We start from the raw sequence: 20651 nt of genomic DNA, 5'->3' as shown, positions 1-20651 counted from the left end.
TACCACAGATCAGATCAGATCAGTCGCTCAGTCGTGTCCGACTCTTTGTGACCCCATGAATCGCAGCATGCCAGGCCTCCCTGTCCATCACCAACTCCCGGAGTTCACTCAGACTCACGTCCATCAAGTCAGTGATGCCATCCAGCCATCTCATCCTTTGTCGTCCCCTTCTCCTCCTGCCCCCAATCCCTCCCAGCATCAGAGTCTTTCCCAATGAGTCAACTCTTCGCATGAGGTGGCCAAAGTACTGGAGTTTCAGCTTTAGCATCATTCCTTCCAAAGAAATCCCAGGGCTGATCTCCTTCAGAATGGACTGGTTGGATCTCCTTGCAGTCCAAGGGACTCTCAAGAGTCTTCTCCAACACCACAGTTCAAAAGCATCAATTCTTCGGCGCTCAGCCTTCTTCACAGTCCAACTCTCACATCCATACATGACCACAGGCTTACCTAAAACAGCTCATAGATGACAGTCCATTTTACACTGATAGCATCTTCATTTCCCCATGAAATTTCCACCCTCACTCCCCTCCCTTTTATATTTTTGATGTCATAATTATCTTTTTATGTTGTATATTTGTGAACAAATTATAATAGCTATAGTTATTTTTAATACTTTTCCTTTAACCATTATCTATAATTAAAGTGGCTAATACAGCATCCTATTATAGAATTTTCTAAATTTGAGTACATATTTTTCATCTTTACAGGTATAAAGGTGTTTTCATGTCACTGATGAGCCTCTTTTCATTTCAGCTTGAAGCACTCCTTTTAACATTTCTTGCAAGGCAGGTCTAATGGTGATAAACTCCCTCAGCTTTTGTTTGTCTGAGAAGGTATTTTTCCTTCATATCTGAAGAATAACTTTGCTATATGGAGTATTCTTGGTTGGCATTTTTTACCCTTCAACACTTTGAATATGTAATTCTGCTGTCTCCTAGACTGAGGTTTTGGTGAGAAACCTATTGCTAATCTAATGGATGTACCTTTGTAGGTTATACTCATACTCCGTCGCTCAGTCGTGTCCAACTCTTTGTGACCCATGGACTGTAGCCTGCCAGGTTCCTCTGTCCATGGGATTTTCCAGGCTAGAATACTCGAGTGGGTTACCATTTCCTTCTCCATTGTAGGTTACACGTTTTTAACCCCCTGCTGCCTTTAAGATGCTTTGATTTGTAGTAATTTCATTACAGTGTGTCTTGAAGAAGGCATTTTCACATTTAGATAACAGGGTGATCTATTAGCTTTGTGAATTTGGGTGTCCAAGTCTCCCCAGGTTTGGGAAGTTTTCAGCTAATATTTAAGTAAATGTTATGTCCCCTTCCCCGTCTGGATTCCCAATTCTCCTAGCATATATCTTCTCTCAAATCCCATAGATCATACATGCTTTCTTTGCTTCTTAAATTGTGATTTATTTAAAAATTCTCATCCCCTAAGTCATTTACTGTTGGAAGAAATGCACTACTGCAGAGGCTGTCCAGTGCACTCTTTATCTCATGTACTGAAATTTTCAGCTCCAGAGTTTTATTCTTTTTTTGTGATTTCTTGGCAGAGTTAATTTTGTTCATGTATTTTCATTCCTATTATCATTAAGCTATCTTTGAGTTTTCCTGTAGCTTTCTTCAAAACAGCTATTTTGACATTTTTATCAGCTACATCAGAGTATTTTGAGGCTTTGAGCTCAGTTGTTGCAGAATTATTGGTATCTTTTGGGGGTGATATATTTTCTTGATTTTTCATGTTCCTTGTATCTTTGTGTTGTTGCTTCTGTATCTGAAGTAGCATACCTCTCCTTAAGTCTTTACTGGTTGCCTTTAGACGGTACTGGGGTACTGGTACTGATCGCTGGTGTTGCTATATGAGGGGTTTCCTCGATTTCTGAATGGGTGGACCTCCTCCACTCTTCTTGTTCAGCCTTGTGGACGAACTCTGATGTTTCTTATTGTTCCTAGAGTTCACCAGAGTGGCTGCTGGAAATCTCTCTTTTGTTTTCTAGAAGGTAGTGTTATATACAGCTCCAACTGCAATTTCTCTCTTACCTGCACACCCTGGTCCACTCTTCTGCGAATCCTCCAACTACTGAGCTTGCTCTCACTGCCTGCACACTCAGAGGCATGCCACAGAATGGGAGGGGGTGTGGGGTTAGCACTTGGGGATGCCCACAGACCCAGCGGAGAGATCCCTGAGTGGTACTCCCAGAGACTCATGGGCAGACTTCCTGCTGAAGTTCTGAAGCAGTCTGCAGGAACTGTGCTCCTTTCATGCCCTTGATATTCTTGCCTGCTTCCTTCACCTCCTCTTCCCTTCCTTCCATCATGGAAGTGCCGCCTCTGGACTGCTGGTGCTGCTGCAGAGAAACAAGTGTCTCCAGGTGTGACCCCAACAGCTGGGACGGCCCACTGCTTCCCACGCCTCCATGGGGGAGGCTGTCCCCTACAGCCAGTACTCGGTATGTACCTGTTTCCTTTTTATCTTTCTACTATACAGTTACTAACACACTCCCTCATTTGCTTATACAAAAAAACTATCATTCAAAAGGAGAAAACTATTTTTTTTTTTTTGCTTGAAGACTAGAGTTAAATACCCATCACAGTAGATTTTCATTTATGAACTTAGGAAAGAATAGTTTAAAAGAAAAATTGCGGGGGGGGGGGGGGTGGTGCTTCCCTGGTGGCTCAGTGGTAAAGAATCTGCCCACCCAATGCACGAGACGTGGATTGGATCCCTGGTCTGGGAAGATCCCATGTGCCAAGGAGCAACCAAGCCCATGCGCCACAAGTACTGAGCCGAGGTTCTAGAGCCTGGGAGCCACAGCTACTGAAGCCCACATGCCCTACAGCCCCTGCTCCACAACAAGAGAAGCCCCCACAAGCTGAAGCCTGTGCACCTCAACTAGAGAAAAGCCCGCACAGTAATGAAGACCCAGCACAGCCGTAAATAAATAAATAAATATTTTAAGGAAAAATGGCAGTCTGAAACCATTTCCCCACAACACTTTAAATATTCTTTAATTATTAAATATTAGATAAAATAATAATGGGTATGGTAATAATGAATGTGATAGTCTTCTTTCATCTGCTCTTCTGAAGAACAAGAAAATGCTCCAGAAAAAAGAGAATTGACCAAAGACTACAGGAATAAATGACAGCACACTGATAGAGACCTGAATGTTTTATTGTAAGAAATACCTTTACTTTGACCCAAGTAACAAGCGAGCTCTCAATATAGAGAGTTCTTCATTTTCCCTTTTGCACTAAGGGAATAAATATGATCATGCTTAAAGGAGGAGGAGACAAAGGAGGGAGAAGTAATTTAAAATGTTTGGGGGAAATGTGCGAGTGATAATTCAAATAGAAATGCAGGCTTGGTTGATTTTATACAGTGCTAGTTCTGTTATTGCTTATATAAACAACACATAAGGGAAACCAGCCTTTAAAAATCTAGTAATAGAATTTTTGGCAATTTCTGCTCTTAATTAGTAGGCAATACTTCCATATTAGAAAAAAATAGGTTCCTCTTATAGCTCTAAATAACCACAGTTTATTTAATAATCATTTCATATTATAGACTTAAATGTTGTGTTTCATCTTAGAGGCCTGTCATCCACAAGTTAATATAAAATGGGATTTATATATATCTTAGCAGAAAATAAAGGTGATGTAATAATCACTGTTAATGATTTTCACTTTTAAAAATGAACTATAAAGAAATGACATTTCTATCAAACTTAAGAGGACTGTTTCATAGCCCAAAGAAGTAGAATTTAACTCAAAATTTTAACAAGTCATTAAGAGAAAATGTATAATATAAATTAAAATGCATCTTAACAAGTTCCAAATATACTTATTAAATATAAAGATGTTAGTTCTGGTACATAAGAAAATATTTACAACTAATAAAAAGCAGACTGTAGAATATACGTGTTCTGTGTATAAAAATAAGTAAAATATTTTATAGTCCAGACCAAGGGATCTTTTCTAAGCCAGGTTTTATCCATGCAGCTCTATTACAATACCATCTCACTGGCATTACCGGAACACATACATACATGGAAGAAATCTAACCGTTATCTTGATTTAAAGATCATAGTCCCTTTTGAGGGCTTGTACATCTTCTAAAGTAAAATGTTTGTTTGGTGCATCTGAGAGGTCATCAAAGAGCTGCTTAATCTGCTCCTTTTGGCCTTTGCTAATTAGTGTCAACATCATCTGCAATAAGGGAAAAAATTATATCAGCTTATAAATGAACATTTTAAAATTATAAGAACCCTAAAAGAATCTATCTCCACGAATGAGATATTTTTGCCACTTACCTTAAACCTTTCTGCTTTGCTCAGATATAAAAGATGCTGATACACCAAGGAGGGATCTTTATCAATAAGATGACTTTTCAGAGACTGGAGGAGGAGGAGGAATGTGTCCCCTTCAAGTTTGTTACTTAACAACACTGGCAAATCTTTCGGTTCAGTGATGGCTAGCAGGTGTGCACAGGCTCCTTGATCTTTTCTCGTGCTGATGGTGTTTATAACCTGACCAAATTCGTAGGCATTGTTAGGCTTGGAGATCAACAGTTTCTCATAGAGCTCTTGTGGCCCGTTGCTGGTGTCCCCCTTCTCAGAAGCAAGGCCATCCATGGGGACCTCCTTCGAGGTCCTCTCAGGCTCTTCCTGATGGCCTTCACTCACCTGCAGGAGGAGGAGAATTACACCGTGACCCAGACAGCAGTGCCTGCACACACCCCCAGGTTACTTTCATTAAAACAGGAGGGAACTGAAAAACACCATGGGCTGTATTTTAGTCAAGTTCTAAGTGAAAAACATGTAACTTGCAATAAATCATAAAATCTACTTATTTTTTAGGAAGAGAAGTTTTAAAGTCTAAGCATCCATTCATAAAAGTATTCTTTTTTTAAGGTTTAAAATTTTTTTTGACATTGAGAATATGACCATGAAATTTTTATAATTTTCCATGAGTAAAAGCTGCTGTGTAAAAGAAGACCTATAACAACTTTATATCTCTTCTTCATGACAGATTTTATATTTACTTATTTCCTTATATTTGATAGGGACGTGAAGTTACATTTTTCAGTTCTCTTAAAAACAGTTTTTTTCTTCCCTCCTTAGTGGGGAAAAAACTCCCTTGCTTCTTTCAGGTATTAGCCTCCTACTCTTAGTGGAAATGTAAGATGATAGACAGGTTGATATGAGCATTCATGAATACATAGGGATCCACGAGCTGACATTCTTCACTAAAGGCTACAACACAAGGCACTGGGTTATCTGAAATCACAAAGGCAGGTTTGGTTCTAGGGTGGTCCAGGACCCCTGATGAGGCTGATCTTGTTTACAAATACTAAGAAAGGTCTGAACTGATCAGGAACCTCTCTGGGTGTGGTGTGCAGGACGCTGAAACTGAATCAGTCCTCTAGGGTTCTTCAGGTCAATCAGGAAGCAAAGCTCAGTGGTCACAGGCTCACAGGGCAACCTGGATAGAAGCAATAAAACCACAGGCCAGGTGGCATGGAGGGAGGGGAGCACAGAAAGAAAGAATGCAGACACCCAACAGGTTCTTAAATCCAAGGTGGAAATGCAATGGCCATTTACCACAACAAAAGAAAAATTTTGTCATTATAATCTGTTAAAATGTCTTCATTGATTACCAGGATAAAAACACAGAATTTTAAAAATTCATAGGAATATGACCTCAGAATCCCATGAGTATAGGATCTCCAAAGAGTACTTACAGAGATAATCAAATACACGTACCTCTTGAATCTCAATTTTCCTTCTCTCCTTTTCTTTGTTGAATGATGCTGTATTATCCTTAATATTAAGGATTCTGGTTACCTCTTCCAGTTCCATTTTTGCCTCAACAATACTTGGGTCTAGCAGGAGAACTTTATTGAGATCGTTTAAACTTTTCTGATAATTCTGAAAGCAGGAGGGCAGAGAAAATAATTCTCATAAATAAAAGGAGAAGGGGCACAGATGAGCCTGAAAGGGAGACTGGTGAGATAAGTACACAGAGCGTGCACAGTAGGTTCCCATTAGTACCACAGTAATAAAGTCAGGCCTATGAGCTAAGTCTTGGGCTACGATACTATAATCCGTAACACAACAGGGGCTTCCCAGATGGCTCAGTGATAAAGAAGTCACCTGCCAATTCACGAGACTCAAGTTTGATCCCTGGGTCGGCAAGATGCCCTGGAGGAGGGCATGGCAACCCACTCCAGTCTTCTTGCCTGGAGAATCCCATGGACAGAGGAGCCTGGTGGGCTACAGTCCACAGGGTCGAAAAGAGTCGGACACGACTGAGCAACTGAGCACACACACACGTAACACCGAAGAGTGAGCACAGAATCTGGAGTCAGAAGTTAAATTCTGTATCACCACAGCTTTCACTGTCCCTGACACACAGGCATTGTCTGCTAAATGAATGAATCAAAGAAGCAACAGCCTCGTATCAGTACCTACTAGCAGCAAAAACTTGAGCTAGACCCCACATCACCTTTCTGAGCTTCAGTTTTCTCATCTTTAAAATAGGAATAACAAGAGATTCTTCATTCTAGTTTTCACAGGGCTGTGCCAAGTAATAAATGAATTAATAAAACGTGAGTGGCTTACACCTACAAAGAGCTGGACAAATCTTAGTTGTTACCATAACATCCTATTCCATAACACCCTTGGAGTTGTAAACTGTCCAGACAGGCTAGAGTTAATATTTATTCTCCCATAAAGAGTCAGGCAATACCTTGGAGAGGTGGAAGGAAATGAAAAGTGTTGTGTTTAACCAAACACTGCACAGAATATGGTGACAGAGGACACTACAAAATCAGCCCGCTGGTGAGAGGCCATATTCCAGAACTATAGACCAGACTCATGTTCTGATTAAGCCAAAAGTAATTCTGTGAGGAGGCGAAGAATCCCAAGTATTCGTGACATATAATAATAGCATGCACTGGACACGAAGCACAGGTAAAATGAGTTAGTGGTTATGTGACATTCCTGGGGGACTAGCTGTAAGGACACAGCCCTTCCCACTCCACCCAGCAATAGACCAGAGCAAGAGCGATGTGCTTAAAGGGATAGCCTTAAACTGCTCTAACTTATTGTTTAAAAAAGGTGAATTATTTACGAACTGTATAGTACATCGGGCTTCCCTGGTGGCTCAGAGGGTAAAGCGTCTGCCTGCAATGCAAGAGACCTGGGTTCGATCCCTGGGTCAGGAAGATCCCCTGGAGAAGGAAATGGCAACCCACTCCAGTACTCTTGCCTGGAAAATCCCATGGACAGAGAAGCCTGGTAAACAACAGTCCATGGGATCGCAAAGAGTCGGACACGACTGAGCGACTTCACTTATATAGTATATCGGTACTATTGACAACCAATCTGCACACAGCAGTGTGTCACCAGAGCACAGTCAGAACCTGCTGCAAGAAAACAAGTGGCCCTGGGTCTCCATCCCGGGTGTTCAGCAGGGTGGGAACCATGCGGAAAAGCACGGGGGTGGGCGGTGGGGCAGGCGGAAGGGGGACTAGTCTTCCTTCTCCGCGTTTTAGTCCCACAACTGCCGGATAAATACTAACTTTTACTGTCCCCATTTAAAGACGAGGAAACCGAGGCACAGAAAGATGATCTTTGAGATGATCAAGGCAGCAATGAGCAGAAGGCGGGTGTGAGGATGGTTGTGGAGCTCAAGGGAGAGGCCTGAATATGGAGTCTTGGAAATGGAGGGTCACCACCGAGGCGTGGATGTGACTCTTTTTCCATCAGTTCAAGGAAAGCTTGTGCCTAAAGAACCAATCTGTTTGGTTAGAAGAAAACCTAAGAAAGCAAGAAATACACTTTGATAAATGATAAACAGAGGCAGGCAGTGTGAAGAGAGGGCCCAAGAGCAGGAAGGGCCGGACAGCCATGGGGTGGGGGGTGCAGAGGAGGCCGCTGGGTCAACACAGTGTCAGACCAGACGGGTCACCGGTGCTCCGTGTGCTGTGGGCTGGGACACGGTGGCGGAGCAGACAGCGGGGCCTGGGCCCTCATGGAAGCTCATGTCTTATGAGGGAAAACAATAATAAGACGAGGGAATAGACAAATAAATAAAGTAAGCGTGCGGGCACCATCATTTACGCAAGTAAGAAAAGCAAGGGTTGAGATAGATACTAACAAGGGGCAGGAGTCTCCTTTGACACTGCCTGTCAGAGCAAAGGAGACTGGAAGGGAAGCAAGCCCTTGGAGTGAAGGGCAGAGCTCACACACAGAGGAAAGTGGCTCCAGCAAAAAAGGAGGACAGGAAGAGACGCTAATGACCTTGCTGCTGCTGCTGCTAAGTCGCTTCAGTCGTGTCCAACTCTGTGCGACCCCAGAGACGGCAGCCCACCAGGCTCCCCCGTCCCTGGGATTCTCCAGGCAAGAACACTGGAGTGGGTTGCCATTGCCTTCTCCAATGCATGAAAGTGAAAAGTGAAAGGGAAGTCGCTCAGTCATGTCAGACCTTAGTAGGCCTTAAAAAAAAAAGATAAATCACATATGTTTGTGACAATATTTACTATTAATAAATGTGCTTAAACTACAATAACAACAATTACTTTAGATGATGTTACTGTTTTTGATACTTTGGGCCTGCTGGCGTCCCTGGATGGCTGTCAATTTCCAAGGGCAGGCTACATGTCTCACCACCTCTATGCTCCCACAGCCCAGCACACGCGTGGCACTTGAGAGAGTAAACAAACTGTAACTAAACCCAAGATGCTCAGTTATCTTTTCTTATGAAGAACAGCTGAACAGTAAGAAAAGCCCTGGACTTCCCTGGTGGCCCAGTGGTTAAGAATCCGCCTGCCAATGCAAGGGACATGGGTTTGATCCCTGGTCCGGGAAGATCCCACATGTCATGAGGCGACTGAGCCCATCTGCCAATTACCAGGCCCGCGTGCCCTATAGCCTGTGCTCTGCAACAAGAGACGCCACAGGAGTGAGAAGCCAACGCACCACAATTAGAGAGGAGCCCCCGCTTTCTGCAACTAGGGAAAGCCAGCATACAGCAATGAAGACCCAGTGCAGCCGAAAATAAAACTATATAGGGAAAAAAAGAAGGAAAACTCTGTAGTTTTCAAACCTGGCACACAAGGAAAAAAAAATTTAAGCCAGCTAGAAAACAAATAAAATATCTGAGAAAGCAGAGTTTAGTTCAGAAGCACAGGCAAGGCCCTGCTCCCTGTGGGCTCGTGGGCCACCTCCTTAGCAGTCATACAGAGGAAGCCAGTCCAAGTGTGAGTTCTGATGCATTTTATAAGCAGCCTTTGAAGATACTCAAATTAAATTCACTTGGCACATAACTCAAACCACAGGGGATATAGATAAAACTATGAGAGATCAAACCAGAAAAACAAGCTGCCAGTCTCATACTCTACTGGGGTAGGATTACTAAAAGTTGGGATTCTCTTTCTGCATTGTAATGCAATTTCCAGAATTCATTCCAAGGAAGTACAAAATTCCAGTCTTTCAAACAGTGAGGCAGCCAGTATGGGATAAACCTGCTCTAAGAGTTTAGAATCTTGATATAGAAGCTCATGAGTCACACACATCATGACTGCCTCATGGACCCAATCCATTAAGTTAAAAAACAATTGAGTAAACTTTCAAGAAGCCTCTTTTAATTCATGGTGCCACACCCCTCCTAGGAAATCTTTACGTGAGGTTTACAAATGAGTATGTTGTTAACAAAAAAAGAGGAGTTGGGGCAGGGGGCATGGTGGTGGTGGTCAGGTGGCCTGGGCACTGGAAATCCAGGGCCGCTGCGGAGCTGCTGGGCCGGCGAATGGGGCAGTCACATCCCAGAGGGTAACACGGCCCACTTTCATCAGGGTGGAAGCTCCTACACTTGGGACACTTCTCGACCTTGCCCTCTGCACCTCTTCAATTGGCTGTTCATCTGTATCCTTTATAACAAAAGGAAGGGCCGGGGACGGGAGGGAGGGCAGCAGCATGGCTGAGGGGTCGTGACCGGTCATCCTGCCTCAGTACCGGGGTCACTCCACTGCAACCTGAGGGGATCTAGGCTCTAGAAAAGCCTGAATGCTCAGAGCACACAAGCACACATCCTTATCTGATACAGGACATAAAAAACATGACCACCCTCTTTCAACAAAACCTAGCTTTTATGGAATTAAAAGAATTCTCTCAAACTCAGTAAGGTCAACACTCTGCCCTCAAACCTCTCCCTCCTGCTGTATACCCTCCCTCATCACACTGCACCGCACACATCACATCACAGCCACCCGAGACAGAACGCAGGACACGGCCCCAGTACTTATCCGAAGGAAGCAGAAACTCTAATTCAAAAAGACATTCCCATGCTCACTGCAGCATTATTCACAACAGCAGCCTAAGTGTCCATCGATGAACGAATGGATAAAGAAAATGTGGTGTATCTACATAATGGAATACTATTCAGCCATTAAAAAGGGAAGTCTTACCATTTGTGACAACATGATGGACTTTGAAGGCATCATGCTAAGTAAAATTGGTCATATAGAGAAAGACAATTATCATATGATCTCTTATATGTGGAATCCAAAAAAAGAAAAAAATGAAAAAATGAAGTCGCTCAGTCGTGTCCAACTCTTTGCGACCCCATGGGCTTGTAGCCTGCAGGCTTCTCCGTTCATGGGATTTTCCAGGCAAGAGTACTGGAGTGGGTTGCCATTTCCTTCTCCAGGGGATCTTCCTGACCCAGGTATCGAACCCAGGTCTCAGGGACCAAACCCTGGTCTTCCACCTTGCAGACAGATGCTTTACCCTCTGAGCCAGTCCCCAGACCTGGCTAAAAAAAAAAAAAAAAAAGTAAACCCAACACTGAGAAACAACCTGAACTCACAGAAACAGAGAACAAAACTAGCGGTTGCCAGAGGAAAGGTGGGGGTTGGGGAGTAGAGGATGGGCAGAATGGTCAAAGATGTTCAGAAGGTATGAAATTTCAGTTACGAAATAAGCCATGGAGATGTAATGTACAGCATGATGACAAGAGGCAATGATAGCATATTGTACATTTGAGAGTCTCCGAGAGAATAAATCTTGAAAGTTCTCATCACAAGAAAAAAATGTGTTAACTGTATAGTGAACTTGGAGAAGGAAATGGCAGCCCGCTCCAGCATTCTTGCCTGGAGAATCCCATGGATGGAGGAGCCTGGTGGGCTGCCGTCTATGGGGTCACACAGAGTCGGACACGACTGAAGCGACTTAGCAGCAGCAGCAGCAGCTGTATGGTGAACTAAACATACTGTGATCATCTGATCATTTCACAATACATACAAAGATCAAATCACTATGCTGTACATCTGATACTAATATAAAATGTCAATTATATCTCGATTAAAAAATAAATTTAAAGAAGAAAGAAAAGTCAATGACCTGTACAATGTGTGAACTTCATTGTATTAAACTTTAATCAGATTCTTTAAAAATACCATTGCAGGAAATGCTATTTCCCAGGATGTTCTGAGTTTTCCTTGTGTTGTTATTTTCTACAAATGAGAATGTTCACTTTTCCACACAGAAGCAGCAGCGTCAAGAAAAGTGTAATTATATAAACTGTCTTTGAAAATAATGGTGTGGTTTTCTTGGAGAAGAATGCGGTCCTATGGCCTCCTAGGGACCACTTGCCAGTTTAAGGCTCAAATCACATGAACCCCCTGGCCTCTGCCGCGTCTCTGCCAGTGTCCATGGGTGAACAACCTCTTCTGTTCCATTCCTTCCTCCCCGCCCCGCCACAGACAACCCCAGCCCTCTGCCCGAGGAATCCAGCAGCACTGCCGGGGGCCTTCAGTAACTCAGCAAACATTCCTGTCCCTTAAACTGGACCTATTCTAACTAACGACACTCCTTAGAAAATCAGGAAATAAATCCTCATTCTTGAGCTGGAAGGAATCTTAGAAATCTGCGGCATCTTCCTAGATTTCAGGATTGGTGGGTACGGAACCAGGCTTAAACCCCAGGATACTGCCACACCCATTCCTCAAGCCCGTAATTTATGTTCATCGAAAGCATGTGATTTGTTCAGAGATGACCCTGACATATGAAAACGAAGGTTTCCTCACCTTGAGCCCTTTGTGAGCAAGGGCTCGTCTATAGCAAGCTTTCACATTCCCGTGATCCATCTGAAGGGCCTGGTCACAGTCCTGCTTTGCCTCTTCAAATTGGCCCAGCTTCAAGTAACAAAGGGCTCTGGTGTAATGAAATGGAACTCAGCATTATCAAAGGTAAAAACAACATATCCATAAACTGGGGCAGCTAATAGAAATCAGAAAATAACTAAATAAGTCTGTTTCTATAACACAGCTGCTGCAATTGAAACCTAACATTTTTTTCTCCAGCGATGCCATTTTCTGGCAATACTTGGAATTAGGGACCCTGGGGATACCACTGCAATCAAAACAGTCCAGGCCCTCAAGGAGGCTGCAGTCTAGGGGAAGAGACAGTCTATCAAAAGAAGCAAATGCAATGAAATCTGTAAAGGATGCTCTGGGAACACAGAGCTGAGAATCTCTTCAGACGTGGTGAAGCTGAAGTGAAAAGACAGTCAGGGAAGACTTCCCAGAAGAAGGGACATTCAAGTTGAAGCCCAGAGTACGTGCGCAGCGAGTATTATCCAATGGGAAGGCGCTGGGCTGAGACTTAAGATGGAGGGAGGGCGCACAGCCCGCGCAGAGTTCAACAGTGACAGAGAATGTGGCGCTCCTGGCGCTACCTATGGCAGGAGTGTAGGGGAGGTTTGGGGAAGGGGAGGCCAGACAGGAAGGGCCTGGCAGGAGGCTGAGCTTTATCCAGCACTTAATGGAGTCTGGTGATGGGTTTTTAAGGTTTTCCCAGGTGGTGCTAGTGGTAAAGAACCCACCTGCCAATGCAGGAGACGTGAGAGACACAGGTTCGATCCCTGGGTCAGGAAGATCCCCTGCAGGAGAGCATGGCCACCCACTCCAGTATTCTTGCCTGGAGAATCCCATGGACAGAGGAGCCTGGCGGGCTACTGTCCATGGAGTCTGAAGCAACTTAGTACGCACGATGGGTTTTTAAACAGAGGTGGACCCATTCACTGTGTTTGGGGAAGGTCACTCTAGCTGCCAAGTGGAGAATCGGAGGGGACGAGGCTGAGCCGGGGACACCGGGAGGGTGTGGCAGACGGTGAGGGGGAGTTGGTGACAGCCAGAGCAGGACTGATGGGGAGGGGGGATGGAAAGGAGTTTAGAAGTCCTAGAAGAGTTTAGAAGTCAGGACACCTGCGCTGCATGGACTGACGAGGGAGGCGTGGGTCAGGGGTGAGAACCCATCATGAGCACAGAAGGCAGGGCGGCGGCGCTCAGGTCCAGGGCTCAGAGACAGAGATCAGTCAGTTCAGTCGCTCAGTCGTGTCCGACTCTTTGTGACCCCGTGGACTGCAGCTCGCCAGGCCTCCCTGTCCATCACCAACTCCCAGAGCTTGCTCAAACTCATGTCCACAGAGATGTGGAGCTCAGAACTGAAAGGTGGTAAATGGAGCTGGGGAGAATATGAAATGGGCCAGAGGATATTCGAGCGAAAAAGAGATCTACACCTTTAGAAACCCAAGAACAGCAGGGAAAGAAAAGGCTTAAAAAAAAGAAAAGAAAACCTTAGGGAGCAGAGGAGTGCCAGGCACGCGAGCAGTCTGCAGGAGAGGGGAGGCAGTCTCTGGGGAAAATTAAGAGGCCACTGACGCCAAGACCACAAAGGCCAAACAGGAGATGGGCAGAAAAATACCTGCTGGTTTAGAACGAGAACTTTTCACAAAAGAAGGTCGCCAAAAAGAGGAAAACATGGCCAAAACGAAACAGTGACAAGTTTAAAACATTTTCTGAAACAGCTACAAAACCCCACGCCGAGTCACTATTCTTTAGAAACCATACCTTACTCGTCCTTGTCACTGAAGACTCTCTACTACCTAAAAAATCCCCAATCACTGTATTCCAGGTAACTACCTTTTTCACCATAACGTGAGCAGCGTTCTGGAACACTCGGCTCATCCCGACTACACTCGAGAAGACACGGACCCTGCCCTCAGTACTTCAAGAGGAAAGGGGCACTGGAGACACTAGCATGCAAGACAGCTGATTCCCGGTCCCACTCTGGAGGTTGAGGCCTCACACCAGAGAGGGAGGGGGCAGGGAGGCCTCACACCAGGGAGGGAGGGGGGCAGGGAGGCCTCACACCAGGGAGGGAGGGGGGCAGGGAGGCCTCACACCAGGGAGGGAGGGGCAGGGAGGCCTCACACCAGGGAGGGAGGGGCAGGGAGGCCTCACTCCAGGGAGGGAGGGGCAGGGAGGCCTCACACCAGGGAGGGAGGGGCAGGGAGACCTCACACCAGGGAGGGAGGGGCAGGGAGGCCTCACACCAGGGAGGGAGGGGCAGGGAGGCCTCACACCAGGGAGGGAGGGGCACGGAGGCCTCACACCAGGGAGGGAGGGGCAGCACCAGCCAAGCCAGCCAAGGCTGAGCAGGAACCCTAACACAGCCTGTGTCAGCTCTCCCAACCCTAACACAGCCCGTGTCAGCCCTCCCAGCAACAAGATACCAAGACACCTCAGGCTTTCAATCTCTCCTATGGCCTTACTTCTTAAAAAAAAAAAAAAAAAAAACTCACTTAGAACAATTTATTATATATACTAAATTCTCAGAGTCATGGGAAAAAATTTTGGCAATTAATCAGTCTATAATTTTTTCATCAAAAATATCAACATAAGAAATACAGCAAGTGGCAGAGAACTTGCCTGTTTGTATAAATGGCACATTCCTTGTTGTTAATCTTCAAGCATTCACTGTATTTACTAAGGGCATCTTTATAGTTTTTGTCTTTTACACATTGATTTCCTTCTTCTTTAAGGGTTTTAAATACTTTTTCATCTATGGAACACACAAAAAAAGTGGAATTATTCATACAAGCACCTCTACAAAACTTTAAGTATACTGTAAACTAAGTGACCACAAACCATACAGAGCTAAAGTCTAAATGGAACAAAATGTTGTATATGAATTAAAAAGATAAATTGGCTACAAGTAAAAATTTGATTACACAATGACGACACAGTTTTTTCAAATTAGAAAATAAAATACAAGCGATTGTATCATTTTATCCATATTGGTATGCCTTCTCTCTGCTGGAGACAGTAACTATGTCGTGAAAAATGAATGAACAAACCCATTAAAGCCTTAATTAGACTTCTTCCAACAGTCCAAGTTTCCTTGGAAAAACCACACCTCCTCCCCTCTCTGCTCCTGTGGTTTCAGCAAAGCAAACCTCACCCCAGCCCTACCTTTTGGGGTAATCTGTGCTTTACTATGGAGAAGGAAATGGCAACCCACTCCAGTGTTCTTGCCTGGAGAATCCCAGGGACGGGGGAGCCTGATGGGCTGCCGTCTATGGGGTCGCAGAGAGTCGGACACGACTGAAGCGACTTAGCAGCAGCAGCAGCAGTGCTTTACTAACCAGCACATTATACTCCCTTGGCCACAGTCAGCTAATTGGTCAGGGAAGGACCTATGAGAGCCAATAAGTGACAATAAGATTTTTGTGGCAGCTTCTGCTAAGGTAATTCTTGCTTTTCCCTGTGGAACATGAGGATAAAAGGCTATTTTGTCATTGTGCAATACAAGGGGAGAATCTGAGAATGGGGTCAACAGAGCAAGAGAGATACCAAGACAGAGAGCTCAAGAATAACCTCTGAGCCCTGAATCTAGCTGCCCAGGCAGCTATCCTACCTGTGGACTTTTCCACAAGGGGGGAGCCAATGAACAACCTTTTCTGCTTAAGACATTCATTGTTGGGTTTTCTGTTACTGGCAATCAGAGAGTCCTAACTATTACTGTTGCCTATTATCTTGCCATGAGCATGACCCTCCACTCAGGATCCATTCCCTTCTTCCTAAGGGTACCTCGATATTCACGCAGCTCTCACTCCTCTCCTACTCAGCCCACGTGTCCAGGGGAAATTGACCCCACCAATCACAACTTGGGTCTAAGTCAATCAGGGCATTTTTTTCATCACTGAGGGAGTGGCTCAGGAAAGAGCATATGACTCATTAGAATAAATACCAAGACAGTTTAGCCTACAGAACAACAGGCTAAAAAAAGCTAGATCTTTAGGGCAATGTATTTCCTAATCCTTAAATTAATACCACCAAAAGCAGTGGTGTCTCTCTCTCTCTTTGGACACTGATCTGTGCAGTCATTAAGTCTAAAACTGTTACAGTTCTGTATTTCTGGCCATACCCTGAGCGCTGACAAATCATGCCTGATTTTGGAGCCTGCCCAGGCCCTTTCAGTTACTTTGAGCCAAAACTATCTCCTTACAGTTATAAGTCAACAGATTTTCTGTGACTTGCAACCAAGGTTGTCTACCATACATAAAATATTAAAATTTAAACTTTTAAATCTATGTATTAACTTTATAGAGTAAATATAAAATGAAAATCCATAACTTAAATTTTAAAATATATCTTTAAATTCTGTGCTCTAAAGATCCTGATAGATGCACTGAATTTATAGTATAAACTTGGAATATAAATGATAACCTTATTTGTCCCTCTGCACAAATGGCAAGAATATTAATTTTTCATCCCTTATTTCAAATCACAGAATATTTCTGCCTAATGTTTCATGTTTCAAAAAATCTCACACTATGCAGCCAAATGACACTCGCCATAAATCTTGGCGTCTATATAAGCTCTAAAACAGATTATTACAGAGGATTTTTTCCCTCTAATTTGCTGAAAATTTTTCCTCAAGCTTTTCTTCCCACACTGTTTTTAGGAATGTGGAATCCAGTCTCACTAATAAATATGAACAGAAAGAACTGATTATTCTTGTGCTCATGACTTGCTAGAACATATCTGCAGCATGGTTAGTTTTTGCATGTTATTAATAATGAAGAGCTACCCTTTACTGACCAAATAACTTTGTGCCAGTCCCCACTGATTACAGCCTCTAGAAACTAGAGATCTCTACAGCTTCCCCAGGACTGCTGCCCATTTAAAAGCCTTGGCAGAAGTTCCCTGCCTCTTCTTTCTAGGCAAAGAAAAGGGTGAGGGTCTAACACCAGCCTTCGGGACATGCCAGTTCAGGAACCTCAGGGGCTTTGCAAGATGAAGCCCAACAAAGACACACATGGGTCCCTCAGCAGGCAGTAGAAACGGAGCCTCAGCTGGCTTTCAGGCAGAAGGCCAGTGTGAAGTCACACTGACTACACACTCTACACAAAGTGCTGAGGTGGGCACTGTGGGGATGCACTTGTGGACCTGAATGACTATGATGTAAGGGAGAAGGAGGTCCCGCTAAGATACATGTTATAAGGCTTTATTCTTTCAAAAACATCAATTTCATTACACTAGCCTTGCCACCACATTCATGGTATGATGAGAACCACACGGCTACTTAATTCTTTTTCTTATTATTAATAATAATGCTGACTCAAACTTTATTAGGAGCTTCCCTGGTGGCTCAGTGGTAAAGAATTCACCTGCAATGAGGGAGATACAGGTTCAATGCTCAGATCAGGAAGATCCCCTGGAGGAAGAAGTGGCAAGCCACTCCAGTATTGTTACCTGGGAAATCCCATGGACAGAGGAGCCGGAGCTATAGTCCATGGGGTTGCAAAGAGTCGGACACTACTGAGCGATTAAACAATAACAACTTTTATGAAGAGGTTCAGTCAGTTCAGTTCAGTCACTCAGTCGTGTCCAACTCTTTGTGACCCCATGGACTGCAGCACGCCAGGCCTCCCTGTCCATCACCAACTTCCAGAGCTGACTCAAACTCATGTCCATTGAGTTGGTGATGCCATCCAACCATCTCATCCTCCATTGTCCCCTTCTCCTCCCACCTTCAATCTTTCCCAGCATCAGGGTCTTTTCAAATGGGTCACTTCTTTGCATCAGGTGGCCAAAGTATTGGAGTTTCAGCTTCAACATCAGTCCTTCCAATGAACATTCAGGACTGATTTCCTTTAGGATGGACTGGTTGGATCTCCTTGCAGTCCAAGGGACTCTCAAGAGTCTTCTCTAACACCACAGTTCAAAAACATCAGTTCTTCAGTGCTCAGCTTTCTTTACAGTCCAACTCTATGAAGAGGTTACTGTACGCTTACACAGGCAGCACGTTGTACTGAGAATACCATATGCATATCTCCACTTATTCCTGAGCATAACTCCGTGAGACAGTTACTCACATCTCCCCGTTTCACATACATGAAGACACTGGAGGTGGGCAGCAACTCCTTAAGACTCTGCAGTTAGACAGAGGGAGAGCAGGGTCTTGAACTTAAACCCAGGTCTGACGCCTGATATCACGCACTTACCCTCCCGCTCTACTGAGAAAATAACATGCACAGCTGACAATAACCCTCAGAAGAAATGAGTGCAGGCTTCCCCTACCTGGCATGCCCGGCTGGGAATGGCAACAGGAATCTCCCACTTGGTCTGGGGGCGTCTCTGCTGCAGGCCGCCAAGCCCGCACTTGTGTGGAGGTGGGCACAGCAGGAATGGGTGGCAGCTTCTCCCGCCAGTTTGGGCCATCCAGAGCGATCAAAATCTTTGTTATCCTAAAAAGAAAATCAGTTTTCTCTGTCGATCATGCAGTTTGCTTTTTTATATTACTGAAGGGTACATCAAGGTAAAACTTACAAATGCTACACAGCTCACGGGGTCACAGAGAGTTGGACACGACTTGGCGACTGAACAACAACACGCATTTGTATACTTCCCTGTAGAAAACACAGCAACTTGAGCTATATGCTGTCCACATAAACTGTCTTTGAAAGGACTTTTAAAAGTTGCTCCAAACTATGTAACTTTAGATCTTTTTTGTATCAAAAGAAAAAATGAAGACACTTCTAATTGGTTTAAGAAATTTTTAAATGTATATGCAATAAAATTTTAATTTTTAAAAAAAGTAAAGTATAAAACTAAAATTTAGGAAGCCTAGAAGAAATGTGCCCCACATAACATTTCATATAATTGCTAAAGTGATTATCACTCTTGGGAATTAACAGAAGTACTTTAGAATGGCTATGCCCAAACTGTATACTAAAAATAGGCACACAGGACTGGCTGCTGAAACTGATGAGGGCGTGTACGTGTGTGCTGAGTTGCTCAGTCATGTCTGACTCTTTGCAACGCCACAGACTGTAGCCCACCAGGCTCCTCTGTCCATGAGATTTCCCAGGCAAGAGTGGGTTGCCATTCCCCTCTCCAGGGGATCTTCCCAACCCAGGAATCGAACCTGTGTCTCCTGCACTGGCAGGATTCTTTACCACTCAGCCACCTGGGAAGCCCACAACTGACGAGGAGTGGCTGTCAAATGGAATAGTGCTTCTTCTTGAAACATTAACGTATGGTTGATACTCTTACCTGCATTGTTTCATCTCTAAAACGATCCACTCATTGTGTTTTCATATGCATAAAGATGAAAGAATTTGATAATGGAGTCTACTACAAGGACCCTTGTATTAATGACATTTGCTAATGGCTATAAATAATATTCAGATTACCACCCCTGATTATCACTTTTGCATCATTTTAAACACACAAAGTATCATACTTAGAGTTTAAGACAAACCTAAATTATGTCTGGGATAAATGTGGTTTTAAAAAAAGGTGCTCCCCAAGACTGAGAAAGTCACTGGTAATTAGTAGAATGCATTCAAATTAGTTAACTCAGTAGTACTTTTTATGTGAAAAAATTATATTTATATACAGCCAAATATAATACATACATTCTCCCTACAGTTTCATAAACTTAAATTTCAACAGTGATCTTTGGTTATGATAGCCACATTTCATATTTTAGTACAAAAATATTTTTTTGAAAAATAATGCATAACCACCCACCACAGCAGAAGAAAAGGACGCTTTAGAAAAAAGAATTTTCAAGCAAAACTTGTATTACCAGCAGAAAGGAAGGAAGAAGCAGCTTAAAAGAGATGATGTGTTGCCAGGGAGTAAATAAGTATATGCAGGGAAATGTAACATATGAGATTCCTGGAGAGGAAAAGAGGAATATGGTTAATGGAAGAAACAAAATAAGCATAGATGTTTAAATTTTTTTTTCCAAAAAAAAAAAAGCTGCTTAGATGGAAAAGCAAGCATAAATACAGGGTTCATGAAAAGGAATAGTGAAATTTTTTAAAGACTATTTTACAGAAAATATATATGCCAAAACCAGACAAAGCCTCCTCACCTTCTCATAAAATGATACATAAGCAATTACCATTCTATTAAAAAAATGAATGAGTCTTAAAAGTCAATCTGTGTAAAAGCACCTTCTTGAGTACACCTAAAAATTACAATACAATTCTCAAAAAACTAAACAGAATTACCGTATGATCCACCAATTCCATGCCTGGGAATACCCCAAAAGGAACTGAAAACAGGTATGCAAACAAAACCTCGCACATGATGTTCACAGCAGTGCTATTCACAATAGCCAAATGGTGGGAACAGCCGAAATGTCCTTCAACAGATGGATGGGTGCGACACATCCACACAGTGGAATATTGCTCAGTCATAAAAAGAAATGACATCATCACACATGCCACACCACGGACCAACCTTGAAAACATAAGCTATGTGAGTCAGGCACAAAAGCTATACACTGC

At 43.6% G+C, this 20651-nt stretch overlaps 1 protein-coding gene across 5 annotated transcripts in view; it reads right to left on the bottom strand.

Annotated features, from left to right (window-relative positions):
- Positions 1-3155: 3155 nt before the first annotated feature.
- The window catches only part of SPAG1 (sperm associated antigen 1), an 85475-nt gene continuing 67979 nt past the window's right edge, over positions 3156-20651 (bottom strand). For 4 of the 5 annotated variants that reach the window (XR_015140535.1, XM_086336125.1, XM_086336126.1 and 1 more), the window contains 6 exons: positions 18430-18596; positions 14773-14905; positions 12088-12214; positions 5762-5926; positions 4310-4681; positions 3156-4205 (listed from right to left, as the gene is read on the bottom strand). Coding sequence is in view for 4 of the 5 variants with exons in the window: in XM_086336125.1 (XP_086192251.1) it covers positions 4074-4205; positions 4310-4681; positions 5762-5926; positions 12088-12214; positions 14773-14905; positions 18430-18596 (1096 nt within the window). In the remaining variant the exon portion in view is untranslated. Of the gene's footprint in view, positions 4206-4309; positions 4682-5761; positions 5927-12087; positions 12215-14772; positions 14906-18147; positions 18282-18429; positions 18597-20651 lie in introns of those variants that run through there. The other variant, XM_086336127.1, reaches the window with a different exon arrangement.

The sequence above is a fragment of the Bos grunniens genome, chromosome 14 (assembly GCF_055505025.1).
Source record: "Bos grunniens cultivar Pamir isolate PY7600 chromosome 14, Bosgru_T2T1.0, whole genome shotgun sequence".
In the NCBI taxonomy this organism is placed as follows: domain Eukaryota; kingdom Metazoa; phylum Chordata; class Mammalia; order Artiodactyla; family Bovidae; genus Bos; species Bos grunniens.
Note: the sequence above shows the minus strand (reverse complement) of the source record. Positions and strands in the feature narration are given on the sequence as shown.